The sequence below is a fragment of the Sebastes fasciatus genome, chromosome 14 (genome assembly GCF_043250625.1).
Source record: "Sebastes fasciatus isolate fSebFas1 chromosome 14, fSebFas1.pri, whole genome shotgun sequence".
In the NCBI taxonomy this organism is placed as follows: domain Eukaryota; kingdom Metazoa; phylum Chordata; class Actinopteri; order Perciformes; family Sebastidae; genus Sebastes; species Sebastes fasciatus.
Window position 1 is genome coordinate 27,033,080 of NC_133808.1, and position 19,000 is coordinate 27,052,079.

Consider the following 19,000-nt stretch of genomic DNA (forward strand, 5'->3'; position numbering starts at 1 on the left):
TGTTTTTGACATGCACGGACAAAGGAAAAGACTAGTATGGTATCCACACGTCCGGGGGACAATGGCTGCAGAACAATATGGAACAGCCCTTTAGCATTAAATATGTTGCATAACAGAGCAGGGAAGCCATTCACTCTCTCCAACGCTCTACCTGAGCAACCCCACTGTATGCAAATAAGTAAGTGGACGCTGTGCTGTTGGTCTGTATGCTACACTGGATATAAAGATTTTATTAATATTATACTGTATGTTAACTTTTACCTCGTGTACTAACACCACATTTACCCCCAGATTGTAGTACAGGTGTAGTTCGGGCATGTTTCTTCAACTATCTGACAGCTAATGGACTACAACTCCCTTGATGTATCACAGCCATGTTTGGCTTTTTGAAGACTCCCTCTTTCATATTATCATACTACACTGAAAAATGAGTATGTGGTTTCAATTTTTGTTCCAGATATAGCAAATAATTACTATTATTTATTATTTTATGACACTGGTGTTCACCAGTGTGTATTATTTGTTTAATTACATTTATAACACATTTATTCATTCACATCTACAAGGAAGATATGGAAGATGGAAGATATTCTCCATGGTGTCATTGTAAATATTCTGTGGTTTGGTGCCACACAGATTTATATATAGAAATCACAACTTGTTTATAGATCCTATCCTATAGAGGAAGTGCCGCAAATGTTCATTCTGTGTATAAACATACGCTTGTAATGTTCTATTAATTATGAAAAATGTAAACTTGTATTCATGTTTAAATGTTATTAAGGTTGTCACTGATGTTTGATATCAATGTTTGATATTGTTTAGTTATATAAAAAAATTAATGAGTGATACTTAAAGCAAAACACATGAGAAACTTTTTATCTCTGGTGTATATAAAGTACATTTTGTAGGAATTTGTGGTTTTTCCCAGAAACAAATTTGGATGATTTTTGTCATAAAATATTGTCCTTTCTTGTTTTTTTTTTTATATTAAAAATTGTATTGAATGTTAAAACAAGGACCACTTCACTCAACAATAAAATATTGCCTTTTAACTGTTACTGCATTTTTTTTTCTTAATATCAAGACAACCGTAAACAGAATATGTATGATTCTCATAATTTATCTTTGTATTAAAACAAAATATATTAAAGGTCTACATGTTGTAATATGCCATTCATCATCTTAAGTCAATTTGTTTTTATTTCTGATTTTATAAAACTATAAGAGTGGCATTGTAATTGTTTCCATGCTGTGCATTTACAAATATGTGCTTATATTATTTGTTATATATTACAAATAAACAGCGCCTATTTCCTGCTTTAGTAGATCCATCCTGATCTTTTTTACTATTTATCTCTTATTCATAATAATTTGTGATATCCAGCTCACATTTTCAGTTTCCTGTCTCTCACTCTCCAGTCTGTGCTGCTACTCTCTATATGTGTTTAACACTTATCATATGGATGAATTCTGCCAGTGTAGAGAGCAGATAATCGGGGGCACAATGAGAGCAACTCGTGCATTGTTTGGTGTTTTAGCCAGAGCATAGAGGAGATTAAACTACAGTGTAAAGGCTAAACCAGAAGCTATGGTTGATACAGACAGTAGATGTTTGTCTCTGCACTCATACATTGTGCAAAAAGATAACAAAGCTTTGCAGTAATTATTAATTCAAGTGCCAAATTTGAGGCAACAAACCACAGCTGAGAACTGGCAGATATACAAGGAATAAAGCTTGAATGTTTTATGAAGCAGTTTATTGGGAAAACAGACAGGTAAACTCGGGGAAAGATGCAGATCCACTTTAGTTCATGTCGCTGATTCTTCTGAGGGAGCCGACTCTGGGGCTGACGCCTCCCCAGTCGCTGTATCTCCGGTACTCTCCGGGCCTCAGGTAGTACGCTCTGCCCTTGTAGTTGGGTTGGTCGTACAGCAGCCAGTGGCCGTCCATCACGTTACAGGAGTTGAAGTCGGACATGCTGAGGCGGTCCTGGATGTTTGGGTAGTCGTCCACCACCTCGTGCATCTGGCCGGACATGTCGAAGCGTTCGTAAAGCCTCATCTTGAAGGAGCCGTGGTGCTGGCACAGGATGGGAAAACTCTGTTACTATTTGCAGCACAATGATATATCCCAGTGGTATCCAGAGGGTTTTAGTTATGTCTCTCTACTTTGCTACTGTTGATTTACAAAAAACAAGCATTTAACAGCAAAAAACAAATATAGAATTGGTCTACTGAGGCTATTTTTTAAACATAATCTCAAACTTTATGACCTACCTGGGGGATCATACGGCAAGATCTGACACAGTCGTTCATGCCAATCATACGCTGGTTGTCAGAGTACTCTCCCCTCCTCAGGTAGTACTGGTTGCCCGTGTAGTTGGGCCTCTCGTAGACCATGAAGCAACCGCTCTCCACCCTGATGGAGTTGCACCTGTTGAAGTAGGAGTGGAGGTCGGCGCTGTCACTGCTGCACTCATGAGAGCGCCCCTGGAAGTTCCTGTCCTCGTAAAATACGATCTGCAAAAGCAATCATTGCGCACACAATTTTTTGGATGTCTAGTTTGAGCAAAGGTAGTACATTTTTAAGAATTATTTGGTCAAAAAGCAGTGTAGATAGTAATTTTCTTTACCTTTCCCATGGTTATGTTGGACATCGGACTGTATTAGCGGTCAATGCTGTCCCTGAGCCAAGCCACTGTGCTTTATAAAAAAAAAAAAAAGAAAGGGCAGCTGTGTGATTGCACAGCATAAAGTATTGTCATTCAAATATATCCCTCACAGTGATGTTGGATCACGGGTGGGGAGGAGGGTGTGTGTGCGGGTGGGAAAAATCTGTTTATGTATAGACGACTCTTGGTGTGCGATGAGTTATTGTTCTTTCCTCCATGTTCATCACAATTTACCCCCAGAAAATACCACCGTACAATAGATTGATAGACTGTAGGGCATCAGCAAGATTGAATTGATATTTAATGGGGCCGACACATGATAATCTATCAACTAAAGAGATATTTAGTGTCTTTAATCTGGAACGGACATCATTTCTGAGGTAGAATAAATTTGACTTTGCATGATCATCATAGATCGGATATAATCATTGCAGTTGTACAATAGGCCTAAAGTTAATGAAGGACTAAAGACTAAAGACTATGAAGACTCCATTTTGCAATTTCTTTATTACGGTGGTGAGTGTTTGATCAACAACAGGTCCAAAACAACGTTTTGTTGTTGTTATTTGTGCTCTTGATGTATGATGCTTTGCAATGAGTCCATCCTAGCATCAGGGAATCAACACTGATTCATATTTCTAAAGCTCTTCAGGATTTTGTCTTAATCCTGGAAGTAAAATATTACCAACAGTCAAACTGAGCGTCACATACAGTGTTTTGTACTTTCTATACAGTCTTGTGGGTCATTATCTGAGCATGAAGGCTTTCCAAGCTTCCATGCAGCTCTGGGATCCCCCAAAAACATCATCGTCAATAGTCCAGGATGCGTCTGATGGAGCCGACCCTGGCGCTCCTGCCGCCCCACTCGCTGAACCTCTTGTAATCTCCGGGCTTTATCAGGTACATCCTGCCCCGGTAGTTCGGGTGCTCATAGAAGAGCCAGTTGCCTTCGGTCACGTTACAGGAGAAGATGTCGTTGATGTGGAAGCGGTCCATGACGCTGGGACAGTCTTCCATCAGGTCCATCATCTGGCCTCCGAACTCGATCCGCTCATACAGGCGCATGTTGAACGAACACTGATCCTGGTTTTAAATGGGAGAGGGGAATCATTTAGTAAAGCACTCAGAAACATATCATATTATTATTTAACACATTCGCATCCCAACTCGTCACATACAGCCCCTTGGCGTTGGTGTCACGCCCCTTGGCGTTGGGGTCACGTCCCTTGGCGTTGGCGTCACGTCCCTTGGCGTTGGCGTCACGCCCCTTGGCATTGGCATCACGCCCCTTGGCGTCACTTTATTTTTGGCATCAAAACCACTATAGTTACCCCTTGGCGTCACTTTAGGATTAGGCAACACAACCTCTATAGTTAGGTTTAGGCAGAATCCGTAGGCAATGGGAGTTTTCTGGTTCCATTTGTAGTCCAAGTAGTATGGATCTTTTCCTTTAGCTCCACCATTTTAATTTGTCCATTTGTTTATGCCTACAAAACTCATTCTGCATTCCCATCAGCCTCAGCTGTACTATGTGTTTACTGCTAATTAGCAAATGTTAGCATGCTAACACGCAAAATTAAGATGGTGAACATGGTAAACAATATACCTGTTTAGCATTAGCATGTTAGCATTGTCATCGTGAGCATGTTAGATACATATGTTAGGTACAATACCTCCTCATTTCACTACAAAACCCTTAATAAGGTGGCACTTTTCTGTTTAAAAAGTACAAACGTAGGAAGATAGCTCACAGCTGATATGTACGTGGTTTGTTTACAGGACATAACAGAAGTGCATATTTAACGTATTCAGTGTGGACAGAGAGCGTTCGATGCTACACGATGTGGCGGGATAGTCGGATGCTCACTTCCAGTTAGGACACGGTGTTAGCATGCTCATGTTAGCATTTAACGCAAATTAATATTGTGTCTACAGCCTCACAGAGTCGCTAGCATGGCCGTAGACTGTGTTGTTGTAAGACTTAAGTTACGACTAACTACGCATTTTATGTTTTATGGGTCTTCTTCATTTTAATTTTCATTACAAAAATAAGAAAACGTCTATTGTTTCCCCCCACCATTTTATTGACATAAACATCTATTAATAAAATTAAAAAAAACATTTAGATATTTAGGACTAAAACGCTGAAACACAGTAATAGTAACGACAATAATTGAATTTTGTGAAAATATATCGCAATTTTAAATGAGGAATCATTCGGCGTGTTTCCATTCACCCGTTTTTATGCGCATTTTCAATTTATGCATAAAATAAAAACCTGAATGGAAAAAATCGAACCATCTTAAAAAGGTTTTTACGCTTGGCTGAGGTGGAAAAATTGGTGTATCGATAAAAGCTAAGTGCAAGAAAGTGCAATGGAAACAGAATTAGCGAATAAATCATGAAGCATGTGACTTGAACGTCCAATGAAGAGACGAAAAATGGTGGCAGATGAAAAACATCAGATCTGTGTGGAGCAATTAGGAGACGTTAAACTTCCTCAAATTAATAGATAAAACAAACCATATTTCCATCATGTTTTCTACATTTTTTTCCCACCATTTAGGGTGTGACTGGCACTCTTTTTCTCTTTGCGACCACTCCTTCTGCAACGTGTAATGGCATCTGACTGGAGAATTAGCACCTCCTACTGTTTATCTCAATGAGCCCAACTCCTAATATTCAGCTAGTGGATGGAAACGTGCATAAATTAGAATTTTCTGTAAATATTTGTGCTACATTTGGATGGAAAGGGTGAATTTTTCTGGTCGGAGAAGAGAACCCATCCATAGTGACATGATCATACCATTATCCAATATTTAATAATAACTATATAGCTCAATATACAATTAAACTATCTGTATAACCCTGATTGTTGTAAAAGTTCCCAGAAACAGGAGCTCACCATGTGGATGAAGCGACAGGAGCAGATGGAGTCGTTGGTGCCCGTCCAGTGATGAAAGTCCGGATAGTCTCCTCTCTTCAGGCAGTACTGGTTCCCACCGTAGTTGGATTTTTCATAGATCATGAAGCATCCGCTCTCCACCCGGATGGAGTTGCAGTGTTTGAGGAGACACGTCAGGTCCGCACAATCATTGCTGCACTCAAAAATGCGCCCAGAGAAGTTCTTGTCCTCGTAGAAGATAATCTAGACACGGAAAATGTAATGTTTTTTTGTTTAGAAATTGATTTTTCATTGATCATCAAGAAATATACAGTAAATTTTTCTGCGTAATTGACAGTATTCTGGGTATTTTCATGTTTTTAATCCTCTTTTAATTTGAAAAAATAACCAGTAAAGCTAAAAAATTCAAAAGAAAAGCCTATTTGCATTTTGTTTACGTCACAATAAAAGCATTTCCCCTATCCCATATCAGCAAGTTGTGTCATCCCTGGGAGCTGTGATGTTTACCTTCCCCATGATGACCCGTTTTCCCGCCATGTGCCTTGCCCCCGTGTGATCCATGCAGCCCTTTGAAGACTCCCACCTGTCACATATATAGTGCATGTGAAATGCAGACTCTGCACGTGTCATTCATATTGTAATAGCCAGGAATCTTTGGCGTTTGTGCCGCGGTGTTACCCTGAAGAGATGTTTAGGAGTTGTGTGTTTGTACAGGTGAGAGCTGACAGGTTGGTCTGGTGGAGTTTTTTTTGTGATGAACTCTTTGTCGTCACTGAATGGGTGGCGGTGTGTTTTTGTACCACTCCTACAGTTAGATGGTCTTTTTTATGTTTCTAGTTCACCAAAGCTGCTCATGGATGGATGATTTCTGGCATCAGTGGAGTTCTTGGTATGGATTTCTTTCTTTCTTTCACCTCTTTATCGTTAAGCAGAGACTTACATTTCCACATTAGCTCACTTTATTATCAGAACTGTTCTGTTTTAGAGTGGTGATAACAATATTATTCACAGCTCCTATATACCTGTTGATAATGTCTTTAACATACCAATTACATGTCATTTGTAAGCTGTGTTTGAAGATGATGATATTAAATTTGCTCCATTAGAGAATTTGTGTCTCTTTTACGTCAACAGCACGTTAGTTTGATCTTGTGTCCTCCATAATTTCAACTCTCTACCACTGCCCTCTGGTGGAAGAGTGTTCATTTCTGTCCAACTATATACACAGACAGTAACTACACACTGCTTAAACAGAAACGTTTTAATCTCTAAGAACAATTATTTTTGTATTAATTTATAAGATACTCCATTAACCTAATGTTAAAACAACTCCAAAGGTAGAGAAACACCACATGGTTCATTTAGCAGCTATTCTGGTGCTTTCAATTATATCACATGTTCATCAACAAATAGAGTTTTCCCAAGAGAAAATAGACGTTAAATTTCATTTTTCCGGATCACTTTAAAGGAGCAGTGTGTAACAATTAGGGGGATCTATTGGCAGAAATGTATTATAGTATTAATAAGTATGTTTTCATTAGTGTAAAATCAACTGATAATAGGAATTGTTGTGTTTTCGTTACCTTAGAATGATTCGTTTATATCTACATAGGGAGCGGGTCCTCTTTACTGAGGCACCGCCATGTTTCTACAGTAGCCCAGAACGGACAAACCAAACTCTGTTAACTTTTCCTGCTTGGACCGGAGTCGATAACGTTACTCGCTCACATCGCCGCCACTCTCTCTCTCTTGCTTCACCACTCACTTCCCACGTACACACACTTACAACAACTGACTTTAGAGAGGGACATTCGTGTTTTTGCGCCGGCCACCGCCGCTCTCCAACACGCTTGGCACATGGGAGAAGCTTCAGTTAGTTACAATCTCCTCATCTCCCTGCTAGATACCACCAGATCCTACACACTGGACCTTTAAGGACATCTCGAGGTTCAAAGTTCACTCTTCACCTTCCATGACAACTGGTCAAACTCTATCTGCTGATAATGATCATATGATCTAAAGCTCCAGAACAGCTACTAAATGGACCTTTATAATTGATTTCACTCTTTTAACTGCATTATTTACGTGTCAATGAAAAGTGGGGCACAGGGAGACAGACTTTCCTCCAGCTCTACAATAGATAACGCTTGAGTCTTGGTGTGTAAGTGTCAGCGCTTGCAGGATTTTATTCAAGCCTCTGATGAAAGTCAGGATGTCAGGCCATGACCCCCTCACATCCTCATGAGAAAACATGCCCCCCAAACGCAGAGAGCAAGAACAAAACTGAAAAAAATTGAGCACTGACGCCATTTTATTCAGCGTGTGAAACAAGGCAAAGAGCAGGCATTTCACGAGGACCGGTCTTCCATCTTTAGAGGTCCATGAGGCGCCTGATGGAGCCGATCCTGGAGTTGTTGCCGCTCCACTCGTTGAAGCTATTGTACTGGCCGGGCTTCAGGTAGTAGTGGCGCCCCCTGTAGTGGGGCTGCTCGTACATGAGCCAGTGGCCGTCCATCACGTTGCAGGAGTTGAAGTTGGACATGTGGAAACGGTCCATGAGGTTGGGGCAGTTGTCGGTAAGCTCCATCATCTCACCTCCCATGTCAAAATGCTGGTACAGCCTCATCTTGAAGCCGCCGCTGTGCTGCGGATGGCAGGAAGGTCAGAGGGTCACATCTCAACAAAAGTCAAATGTTCATATTTTTCAGGTTTCAGGTGTAATGACCCACATAACTATTCAGCGTACCCTCACCCATCACTGCCTGCCATTATGAATCCAAAGTATTCAGGGACATATTTCCTCACTACAAGCTTTGGAGCTTTTACTGGTCTAGGGTTGTCTCCAACATCGCATTTTTGTTTCAAAAACTGCTCAATTTTGTGTCACTGCATCCGAGACATATATGTCTGTAAAGGGGAGACTCGTGGGTACCCATAGAACCCATTTACATTCCCATATCTTGAGGTCAGAGGTCAAGGGACCCCTTTGAAAATGACCATGACAGTTTTTCCTTGCGAAAAGTTAGCATAAATTTGGAGCGTTATTTAGCCTCCTACCCGACAAGCTAGCATGGCCAATTGGGACCAATGGATTATTTAGATTTTGTAGTTTCATATGATACCAGTACCTTCACTCTAGCTTTAAAACTGAGTCAGTTACAAACTCTGAAAGACAGAATAGCGTCTGTCGGATTTTGCAGAGGTTAATTTAACCATTTGACAGTACATCTCACTAGGTGGCGCTCTGAGGCCCAGTTGTTGAGAATAGCTGTCTTAAGCTATGTTCACACTACGAGTGACAAAAGCAACAAAATGGCCAGCATGACCAGCTAAATTTTTTCGCCAAGTCACCATTGAAGTGTTGCTCTAGCGCTCATTGACGTAGTTATGTCGGAACGGCATTTTTGTAGACGGAACGGAACAGGGTGAAACAAAAACATGATTAGTTGACACTTCACCGCATCATTGGAGCACTGGAAAAAAAGTTATGACCAGCTCAAGTTCATTTGTAGCGCGTCACGCCCAGGGCGGCGTCAAGTGCCCGGCGCTAGTTTGTAGCTTCTGATTATTTGTGGATCTATGAATTGTGGAAATGCAGCTCAATAAAAGAAAAAGTCTAAATATACACTCTGAATTGCTTAATTCTCTACATACATTTTTCTGAAATTTAGTGGACAGGCTGCTGAAACGTTCCTTGAATCAAGTGGTGAAACACCTTAATTATCAATGTGAGGGCAATTTCTGCTTGACTTTCGTCCATTTATGATCAAATTCAGTTGTTTTATCCCTTAAGGTTATTTATTCTGAGCACATTTGACCTTCATTTCCTGATATACAAGGTTAAGAGGCATAATAATAATGGATCACACCGACAGAAGGCCTTACCATGGGGATCATGCGACAGGACCTGACACAGTCGTTCATGCCCGTCATGCCCATGTAGTCGGAGTACTCTCCCCTCTTCATGAAGTACTGGGTTCCCATGAAGCCGGGACGGTCGTAGATCATGAACATGCCGCTCTGCACCCGGATGGAGCGGCAGCGGTCGAACATGGAGTGCAGGTCGGAGCAGTCGTTCATGCACTCATAGTGCTGGCCTCCGAAGTTCCTGTCCTCGTAGAAGATGATCTGATGGAGAAGAAGTCAGTTTATTTCTGACATTTTGTTCAATCACAATGACTCACAGAGAGCCAGTGGTGCACTTGTTGGACATTGTCTTCATTTGTAAAGTAAAACTGGACACAAACCTTTCCCATGATGGCTGTTGGTCAAACCGCTTCCTGTGTTTATTTTACCAAAGGTAGAGTCCATCTTTATATACGTCACCCTGTGGGAGCAGGTGTGTTGTTATTCAAATGAGGCCTGGTGTCAGCAGAGACCCTACAGGAGTCTTCCTACTCCTGTTTGTCCTGTCCTCTGTTGGGTTAACAGACACTGTGCAGATTCTGGAAGAGCCACAACATGGAGGCGCTGGAACAGTCAATGCTGTGAGCTCTTTTACCCATCTTCTGTTTGTTTTACATGGGATGGATTCAGTGTATTCATAGGCAGTGTATAAGAACATATGTTGTAAACACGGGGAGATAGATATATTAATAAATAACCATAAACAGTGTTTTCTAAATATGTTCAGTACTGTAGCTATTAACAGATGATGGTGTGAATTGTAGCCCCATTATCTCTATTGGTGCTTTAAACAAGAAATGCTTCTTTTAATAAAATAAATAAAACCAATAACAACACGTTCTCATCCGAACTCGTCACATACCGACACTTTGTCACGCCCCTTGGCATCACTTTAGGATTAGGCAACAAAACCACTATAGTTAGGTGTAGAAACGAAATACATGGTTGGGCTGCTACATTTGTACAGTGAAAATGACGTTGTGAACACGGGATATGAACAAACAGCTGATTGTAACGTGACGCATGGGACATGAACAGCGATCTTGTGTTTGTTGGATCCATCCACCTCCCCTCCTTAGCCCAAAATGGCTTATTTTATGAGTTTATTAGTTAAATCAGTCAATATCAAAATATGTATTCACAAGCAAAGAGAAAATAGTTTACAATAGATTCCTTTATTTAGTTATTTAAAACAATATCATATTGAAATGCTCTTTGATTGAAACATCCCACTCCTTATTGTGCCACATATTTTATTAACATTACCACAAATAGATGTCTGTTAGAGGAGGAAACGTTTTTTTTTGGTGAAATTCAAATGTCAATAAAATCAATAGCATCAAGTGAGATTCCCGACTAAAAATCTGTGATTCTGCGGAAGGATCCGGTGGTGGCGCAGGTGGCCCCCCAGTCGCTGAACTTGCGGTACTCTCCGGGCTTCATGAAGTACTGCCGGCCGCGGTAGTTGGGGTGCTCGTACATGGTCCAGTAGCCCTCCATGACGTTGCAGGAGTAGATGTCACGGCTGCGGAAATGATCCTGCACCGACTCGCAGTCCTCGCTGAACTCCATCATCTGACCCTGGAAGTTGGGACGCTCGTAGATGCGCATGCGGTAGGGGCCCTCGCTGGTCTGGAGGAACACAGGGAGGTAAAATAGTGCGTCAGTGCAATGAGCCCTCCATGTGTGTCTGAGGTGTTTCTCTCACCGGTATGATCTTTATGTAGATAAATCACTTATAAATCATCCGGCCGCCATGATTCTACAGTAGCTCGGAACGGACAAACCACACACTAATTCTAAGTTGGGCCATTTGCGTTTTCACATTTTCCCGTCGGCCTCCATAGTTCTCCTACATGTTTGGCACACAGGAGAAGTTTCCGTTCGTTGCAATCTGCAACCTCACCACTAGATGGCTCCAAATCCTACACACTGCACCTTTAACGTTGACACAGTTACTGTCTGGAGAGCGCATACAAAACAGGGTTTGCGCCAAGGAACATTCATTCTCCTTCTTCATTGTCTGTCAGGTCCACACACTTCACAAAAACAATACATATGACTGAAAATATTTACTCACATAAGAGAAAGTACGGCAGGAGCGGATGGTGTCATTGTAGCCCATCCAGCGCTGGTAGTCTGGGTACTCTCCTCTGGTCAGGACATACTGGTAGCCGGTGTAGTTGGGCTTCTCGTACAGCACCCAGCAGCCGCTCTCCACCTTGATGGAGTTGCAGCGGCTGAAGTGGGGGTGCATGTCAGGGCAGTCGGTGTCGCACTCATGGGAGCGACCCTGGAAGTTTCTGTCCTCATAAAATGTGATCTGAGTCCAGGAGAGAATGCAGGATCAAAACTCAGTCACAATAACCATCATCAAACACTGATAAATGACATCCTATATTTACATTATAAACTGCACAACCTGCAAGGCTTATGGTCATTTTATTCTAAATATATAGTTGTTGCAGTATTAATCGTGTCCGTGTTTTATGAACAAGAAACTATTTTAAAGGGGACATATCATGCTCATTTCCAGGTTCATACTTTTGTATGTATTTTGGGTTTCTCCTAGAACTTTCTCTTTAGCCCGACGGACTGGTTTAAAACGGGTTGTACCCTGTTGCGTAGTTATAAAAAAGTTGCGATGGAAGATGATCTATTTATAGAACATATCCCATGCCATACTGTTTTGAAAAGTCGAGGTCTCCAGCTTTCAGAATCTGAAAACCAACTGTATGTTGTCCGAACTATGTCTTATTAGGAAGTATTTTAACAATAAAGTTGTACAGAAATAAACTTTGTAAATATAAGAACAAGTTGTGATCATAATTATACAATATCATGCTTGGTATCGTTGGAAACTAGAAATTGCGAGCTTTCCAACAGACCTTAAACTTACCTCGTATCACAGACACATCAGGTGAAATGAAGTCTTCAAACTTCACATTTTACAGTCACACTCTGCTCACATTGACAGGAACTAGTCCTGATTAATTTTGGGTAGTTATTTTAGGTGTTTTTTTCTGAGGGATAGGGCTAGGGCTTAACAGGTTAATGTTCAAAAAACACATTATTTTTCTCGTACTGTTTGTCTGAATATACCTGTATTCACTCTCTGTCTGAAACGCTCCGTTTTAGCACCTTTCTCTTTAAGACCCCCCCTCCTGAAAAAGCTCAGTCTGCTCTGATTGGCTGGTGAGAAAAATATGGTGCACCTGTGCAAAGGTAGTTCTCAAGTTGTGGGCGATATATATATATACTAATGAATAATGAATAATGAATAATACCAAGCCTTCCTCACATTTTAACCAGAGGGTTTAACACCCACAGCATAATCATGATGTAAATATCATTTTTAGAGTTTGCATTAATCGGCAGTATGTCCAGTTTTACCAACATTTGCAACCAGGTTTATGAATTATATTATAGACGGAAAACATACCTTACTACTCATCCTTGCAAAGAGTGCGGGAGCCAGTCACCTACGGGGAAATAGTGGTCTCACAAAGCAGCACCAGAGCCCCGCTATATAAACCTCAATCAAAGGGTTAGCAGATCCCGCTTGAGCTGTTCTGTCAATGAGCGGGGATTAAACGGGCTGGCACCGCTGCCAACAGTCTGGATCCTGGGCATAGAGCAAAAATCCCTGAATCATCAACGCAAAACGTCCTACCAGGCAAATTTACTGACCCACTGTGCCCTCTTTTATTGATATGCACATCAGAGAGACGTTTTATCCGCTAATCCGTCATCAAGTGGATTAATCTTTTCACGCAGAATGTCAGAGGTCATCACAAAAACAACACAGCCTTTAACCGTTTGTTGAAATTTGAAACTGTGGTAGCTGAAAACTCTTAAAGGTCCCATATCGTGCCCATTTTCAGGTTCATACTTGTATTTTATGTTTCTACTAGAACATGTTTACATGCTGTAATGTTAAAAAAAAGAACTTTATTTTCCTCATACTGTCTGCCTAAATATACCTGTATTTACCCTCTGTCTGAAACACTCCGTTTTAGAATTGCGTTGCTAGGCAACGGCTTGGGTCCATATTTACTTCCTGTCAGCTGATGTTATTCGCATTCACTGCAACAGGAAATAAACTGGGACACATTTACAATATTTAAAGGTCCCATATTGTAAAAAGTGAGATTTTCATGTCTTTTATATTATAAAGCAGGTTTAAGTGCTATATAAATACTGTTAAACTATCAAAACGCTCAATATACGGAGAAATACACACAGCCCGTATGCAGAAATTGTGTGTTTTGGAACAAGCCAAGCCATTTGTGATGTCACAAATATACAATATTTAGACCATTACAGTTTTAAACGTAAACATTCTAAATGTGTCCCAGTTTATTTCCTGTTGCAGTGTATGTGAATAACATCAGCTGACAGGAAGTAAACATGGACTCAAGCTGTTGCCTAGCAACGCAACTCCGTTGAAATGCACTAAAATGGAGCGTTTTAGACAGAGGGTAAATACAGATATATTCAGGCAGAAAAATAAAGTTTTTTTTTAACATTACAGCATGTAAACATGTTCTAGTAGAAACCCAAAATACAAGTATGAACCTGAAAATGAGCACGATATGGGACCTTTAAGTTTAAAACCGTGAAATGGTCTATATATTGTGTAGTTGTGACATCACAAATGGACAGAAATCTAGTAAAGAAAAGTTTCAATATTTCTCTCTGAAATGTAGTGGAGTAGCAGTATATAGTAGCAGAAAATAGAAATACTCATGTAAAGTACATATAGGTAGTTATTTATTAATTTAGTCACATGTTATTGGCATAACATTTTGTAATTTGAGGCATGGAGTGTTATTTTCGTAAAATACAATTTAATTATTAAACAGCATTTATCAAGTTTCAGGTCAGATATGTCGACCGTACTCCATATTACCTCTTTAACTCTCTCTTACTCTAAGCAGGACATATATTAACATATATCATCTTACACTGTACAAGAGGATATCAGCCACAACCACCATCATTTTAATGTCATTATCACGTCTTTTAATGAAAATTTGTCCTTCAAATGCTGAAAATTTCTATTTATCTTTAAAGATTTTCAGTTTCAGTGTGACAGTATAAAGTGAACACTTAAAGTAAAGACAGCAGAAGTGATAAACTCTTGTACTCAAACACTTTTTTCCTCAATAAAGTAGATATAAAGTCCGTCATGAGGATGAAACCAAACAGCAGGAGGGTGACTTCAGTCGTGCAGAGACTCCAGTGAACCTTCATAGTGCTCAGCTCTTTCCTCGTGGCGATCACTGTTGTCCTGAGAGAGAGGAGAGCAGAGGTGGTGTTAGATAAACACAATGTCTGTTTAGATCCACAGGGCGGCAGTGGAGCTCTTTCATGCATGATTTGAACAAATACTCTGAAAACGTCCTCTCCTTTTTAAATCTGTGGCTTTTATCACAATAGACTGAAACAAGATTCAGTCTGGTTCTGTTTCAGGTTTCCCTCTGAAATATTCAGGATTAGAATAATAACAGACAGATACTGATTACTTACACTGAGGAAGGAGTGAGACGAGGAGGATGATGATGAAGAGTGCACCGACACTCGTCCAGTCGGAGCACTCGCCTTCATTCTCTCAGACAGCCATCTTTTCAACTTTTGACCTATGAGAGATTTTCAAGGAGGTGAATATGGTGAAAAATTAAACTAATAGATATCTCCATGAAACTTCCCCAGTTGTTTACTGACATTAAGACAATTATTTCTGGTATTGCAAGTTTTCTGAAACCTAATGTTTAAATATGCAAATGAGTCATTATCTTTTTAAATATGTGCTAATTTGCATACATTTCCAGAACAGAAATGTGAACACTGGATAAAGCCAGGTTCAAAATTCTTGTTTCATTTTGTTGATATATTAGAGTTAAAGGTTTTTACAGAGGAGATTATGGATATTTCTTCTTATCACTCCATAAATCAGAAAATACTGTAAACAGCCATTTAAAAAAAAAACAATTTTCACCATGTTTTTATGGATAAAATGTTGTATAAATCAGGCTATGAATGATATATGAACAAACCCCTCTATAAAAACATTCAGAATATAGATAGGAATGAAACTGGAAAAGTTTGGCGGATGTAAGTGTTACTGAAGTGGAGATTTACTCACTGTGCTTCTTGGAGTGGTACACAGCCTTGTAAGAGCTGAGCATTGCAAATGGATGGTAGGAGAGAGTGAAGGGATACACCAGTGTGCCCTATGGTTAAAAAATTTTAACATTTCTATATTACCAAACTTATCCAATACAAATGTTTACAAAATAATTAGATGCATACTGTGTCTGCTTCATCTAAACCTGAGAGTGAAATATTAGCCAGGATGCACCTTGGATTGCTGGTTGGGGTACGAAGCAGCTGGTTTACACCTGTACAGAGCCAAGATCTCCTCCACCGGCAGGCTGCTCTAAAGCGGGAAAACGCTGCAGAGGTTAGCAACTAGCAAATCAAAAAACAATACTTCATACTAGCAGGAGATTTTAAGTGAAGCGGGAGAGGAAAAACTCTTTAATTGGACCAAGATTTCTCATGTGCATGTTTGAATTCAAATCAGTTAGGATCTTGATTATTATTGAGGACATGGAGGTCACTTTCCTCTTTCTCTACTGCCTTCTATTTATTTTCTCAGACACAATTAGGTCCTCAAATTTAAGACACATACAGTATTAACATCATAAAATGTGCATCCCCAATTAAAACATAAATAAAAGAAAATAACTAAACACATGAATGAGTAAAACAGATACCCATATATAGATACTATACTATACTTATTGTGCTTTTTCTTATTTGAATGTATTGTACCTGCATTAATGTATAAATGACACTTACCATAATTATCCCAGCAAAGGACGACAGAATCATGGCCTCCCGTTCTAAGCGATTAGGATACTGGGCGCTTCCTGAGCTGCTTGTTGCTCCACTGTGGTAGAGAGGAAAGTTTCATTTACAACAACCCAACCAGTAATTCTACCCAGAGGCCCCCAGGAGATTGAGGGACCCTCGTCACCTTGTCCACTTCTGCCACAGGCCGGCCATGATCCCTCTCTCTCTCTCTGTGTGTTTAATTATAGCAGTATAAACCTCTGTCGCGGGCGATCCTGACCAACTTTACTGTCTTTCTGAGGCTGTAGCAGGTTCAGCTAGAGTGAAGGTCCAATTATCATAGGAAACTACAAAACTTCAGGAATCCATTGGTACCAACCATGTCATACTAGCTTGTCGGGAAGGAGGCTAAATAACGCTCCAAAGTTACGCTACATTTTGGCGAGGAAAAACTGTCATGGCCATTTTCAAAGGGGTTCCTTGACCTCTGACCTCAAGATATGTGAATGAAAATGGGTTCCCCGTACGTACATCTCCTCATTTGAACGTACGCCAACATTTAATGTGGATCTTACACACTGTTTTAAAAAAAAAAAAACTGTTCTAAAAACACAAGCAGCTTACATGTCTCGGTCAAGCACGTCCCGTCCCTCTTCTTTGTCCAACCACCAAAGGGCGACACTAATGGCCAGGTCGTAGTGAGCCTGTAACATGCACACAAAGACGATACAGAGCAACGCCACACTGAACTTTTTAAAAAAACTTTGTGTGTACAGTACAGCTCTGCCTTCTATCAACAGATGTTAGCAGTTATAACATGGAGTCAGATATTTTTACCAGGTCATCCAGCATTGTGGAGCTCCCCTTCCCCTTTGGATCAAAAGAGTTCTCTCTGAGTTTCTGCCCAATGTAATCACCACTGTTCAGATCGGAAAACATAAATGAGTCAGATAGCATTTTAAATGTGCTGCTTTTCAATTGTCTCTGAGCTTTTAATAATATCCACTCACATAAGGGCTTGAACATTTCTTTTCAGCTGCCTCGCCTCCATTTTCTGAATGAAATCATGTAGGACTCCTGCAAAAATAACACAACATCTAAATATTGTCTTACTTCTTCCAGTGAAAACAAGCGATGTACTCCTGGCTGAAGTATATCATTGTTAACCTAAAAAAAAGGGTTAATTTACTGCTGCGTAGTCAGGACATGAACACGACACTACCAACAAATGCAACTACACAACAGTCCAATAAGTCTGGTGCACCTTAAAAAAAACAGTAGTAGTAGTAGTACATAAAACACTTTTAATGTGCAGACACAAAAAAGAGCAATCAGTGGCACATTTAAAGTAAGAATCTGTACTCACCACACCGTAAGCAAGCCGACAGACCTTCACTTTACATGATGATACACATTCTTACACATGGTTGGCTGCTCTGAATATGGCGGTAACCTTTCTGGTGGAACACAATCCTTTGACAGCGACGTGGAACAGACTTCTCAGGTGAACAACCTGGATTGAATAATTTATGAAGACCAACCCCCCCTTCTCCTCGTCAATCTCTAAAACCATCACCACACTGTCAAGTCTACAATACAACATATAATGGTTGCCAACAGGGCTGTCAGAGTTCACAGCAATTTGTTTTAACACCACTAATTTCTTTTCCGCAACTCAGTTTTAAAGCTAGAGAGAAGAATTAATAGCGCTTCAAACTTCTCCAAAACTGGCTTGACCTCTGACCTCAAGATGTGTGAATGAAAATGGGTTCTATGGGTACCCACGAGTCTCCCCTTTACAGACATGCCCACTTTATGATAATCATGCAGTTCAAGTAATAGTCAAGTCAGCACACTGACACACTGACAGCTGTTGTTGCCTGTTGGGCTGCAGTTTGCCATGTTATGACTCAGCATGATTTTTATGCTAAATGCAGTATCTGTGAGGATTTCTGGACAATATCTGTCATTGTTTTGTGTTGTTAATTGATTTCCAATAATAAATATATACATACATTTGCATAAAGCAAGCATATGTGCCCACTCCCGTGTTGATAAGATTGTTAAATACTTGACAAATCTCCCTTTAAGGGACATTTTGAACAGATGAAAAATGTGCGATTACCCATACATCCATTAACTTCTGCTTATCCTGCCCAGAAACCTCTAAAGGGAGGCATCCAGGCTGCACCCTGATCAGATGCCCGAACCAATATGACGGCTCGTTTGGAAACTTTCCTCTCTTATATCACGAAAATGGTTCACTGAAATGTGTTAAATAACATTTTATGCGAGAAATAAGCCATGCAGTTGCTGAATCTGTCTTAATTTAGATCGACAACGGTTAATTTTAAAAGTTTCTCGGGGGTTTCCAGAGGCAGCTCCAGACGCCCCGTGATTTGCACAAAGTAGCATAGACCTGAACTTTATGTAAATGAGGAGCGGCAAACGTGACGCCCCATCTCCCGAATCGAGCCGCCAAGCTACCAGAATGCATTGCACAGCTGCTTACACAGACAATGTATGGGAAGCGTGGAAAGGACGGAGGCTGTGGACACGTAACATCAGACTTTGTGGACTGACTTTCATCCCGACAGCTTCACACTTGGCTGCAAACCGCCACATTTTTAATCGTGATTAAATAGTTTAATTG

General features: G+C 40.4%; 6 protein-coding genes across 6 annotated transcripts in view; 1 reads left to right on the plus strand and 5 right to left on the minus strand.

Annotated features, from left to right (window-relative positions):
• pikfyve (phosphoinositide kinase, FYVE finger containing) overlaps nucleotides 1–19,000 on the plus strand; it is a 71,083-nt gene that overhangs the window by 14,820 nt on the left and 37,263 nt on the right. The gene's annotated exons all lie outside the window — the stretch shown is intronic.
• On the minus strand, nucleotides 1,744–2,794 carry LOC141781801 (gamma-crystallin B-like). The gene is made up of 3 exons (XM_074657646.1): nucleotides 2,637–2,794; nucleotides 2,281–2,523; nucleotides 1,744–2,083 (listed from the first exon to the last, which is right to left on the minus strand). Exons 1-3 carry the CDS (start codon nucleotides 2,658–2,660, stop codon nucleotides 1,808–1,810), a joined length of 543 nt encoding a protein of 180 aa, XP_074513747.1. The 5' UTR covers nucleotides 2,661–2,794; the 3' UTR covers nucleotides 1,744–1,807.
• On the minus strand, nucleotides 3,164–6,125 carry LOC141782224 (gamma-crystallin S-1-like). Its single transcript, XM_074658314.1, has 3 exons — nucleotides 6,088–6,125; nucleotides 5,581–5,823; nucleotides 3,164–3,758 (listed from the first exon to the last, which is right to left on the minus strand). The coding sequence occupies exons 1-3, from the start codon at nucleotides 6,115–6,117 to the stop codon at nucleotides 3,486–3,488; spliced, it is 546 nt and encodes a 181-aa protein (XP_074514415.1). The 5' UTR covers nucleotides 6,118–6,125; the 3' UTR covers nucleotides 3,164–3,485.
• On the minus strand, nucleotides 7,874–9,981 carry crygm7 (crystallin, gamma M7). Its single transcript, XM_074657564.1, has 3 exons — nucleotides 9,828–9,981; nucleotides 9,466–9,708; nucleotides 7,874–8,224 (listed from the first exon to the last, which is right to left on the minus strand). The coding sequence occupies exons 1-3, from the start codon at nucleotides 9,834–9,836 to the stop codon at nucleotides 7,952–7,954; spliced, it is 525 nt and encodes a 174-aa protein (XP_074513665.1). The 5' UTR covers nucleotides 9,837–9,981; the 3' UTR covers nucleotides 7,874–7,951.
• LOC141781757 (gamma-crystallin M2-like) lies at nucleotides 10,643–13,086 on the minus strand. Its single transcript, XM_074657563.1, has 3 exons — nucleotides 12,929–13,086; nucleotides 11,567–11,809; nucleotides 10,643–11,118 (listed from the first exon to the last, which is right to left on the minus strand). The coding sequence occupies exons 1-3, from the start codon at nucleotides 12,938–12,940 to the stop codon at nucleotides 10,843–10,845; spliced, it is 531 nt and encodes a 176-aa protein (XP_074513664.1). The 5' UTR covers nucleotides 12,941–13,086; the 3' UTR covers nucleotides 10,643–10,842.
• c9h2orf80 (chromosome 9 C2orf80 homolog) lies at nucleotides 14,238–18,970 on the minus strand. Its single transcript, XM_074657567.1, has 9 exons — nucleotides 17,714–18,970; nucleotides 17,358–17,424; nucleotides 17,185–17,266; nucleotides 16,972–17,051; nucleotides 16,354–16,444; nucleotides 15,851–15,928; nucleotides 15,635–15,722; nucleotides 15,019–15,128; nucleotides 14,238–14,779 (listed from the first exon to the last, which is right to left on the minus strand). The coding sequence occupies exons 2-9, from the start codon at nucleotides 17,396–17,398 to the stop codon at nucleotides 14,711–14,713; spliced, it is 639 nt and encodes a 212-aa protein (XP_074513668.1). The 5' UTR covers nucleotides 17,399–17,424; nucleotides 17,714–18,970; the 3' UTR covers nucleotides 14,238–14,710.

Bases quoted from the DNA above. Each gene is read 5' to 3' on its own strand.
- LOC141781801 (XM_074657646.1), bottom strand. From the start codon at position 2,660: ATGTCCAACATAACCATGGGAAAG. The intron at 2,524-2,636 runs GTAAAGAAAATT...TTGCTTTTGCAG, and splicing joins CCAACATAACCATGGGAAAG to ATCGTATTTTACGAGGACAG. The intron at 2,084-2,280 runs GTAGGTCATAAA...ATCCTGTGCCAG, and splicing joins CTTGCCGTATGATCCCCCAG to CACCACGGCTCCTTCAAGAT.
- LOC141782224 (XM_074658314.1), bottom strand. From the start codon at position 6,117: ATGGCGGGAAAACGGGTCATCATGGGGAAG. The intron at 5,824-6,087 runs GTAAACATCACA...TTCCGTGTCTAG, and splicing joins AACGGGTCATCATGGGGAAG to ATTATCTTCTACGAGGACAA. The intron at 3,759-5,580 runs GTGAGCTCCTGT...ATTTAAAACCAG, and splicing joins CCTGTCGCTTCATCCACATG to GATCAGTGTTCGTTCAACAT.
- crygm7 (XM_074657564.1), bottom strand. The intron at 8,225-9,465 runs GTAAGGCCTTCT...TGCCATCCGCAG, and splicing joins CCTGTCGCATGATCCCCATG to CACAGCGGCGGCTTCAAGAT.
- LOC141781757 (XM_074657563.1), bottom strand. The intron at 11,119-11,566 runs GTGAGTAAATAT...GTGTTCCTCCAG, and splicing joins CCTGCCGTACTTTCTCTTAT to ACCAGCGAGGGCCCCTACCG.
- c9h2orf80 (XM_074657567.1), bottom strand. From the start codon at position 17,398: ATGGAGGCGAGGCAGCTGAAAAGAAATGTTCAAGCCCTTAT. The intron at 17,052-17,184 runs GTAAAAATATCT...TGCATGTTACAG, and splicing joins CCACAATGCTGGATGACCTG to GCTCACTACGACCTGGCCAT. The intron at 14,780-15,018 runs GTAAGTAATCAG...CCTCTCTCTCAG, and splicing joins CGTCTCACTCCTTCCTCAGT to GACAACAGTGATCGCCACGA.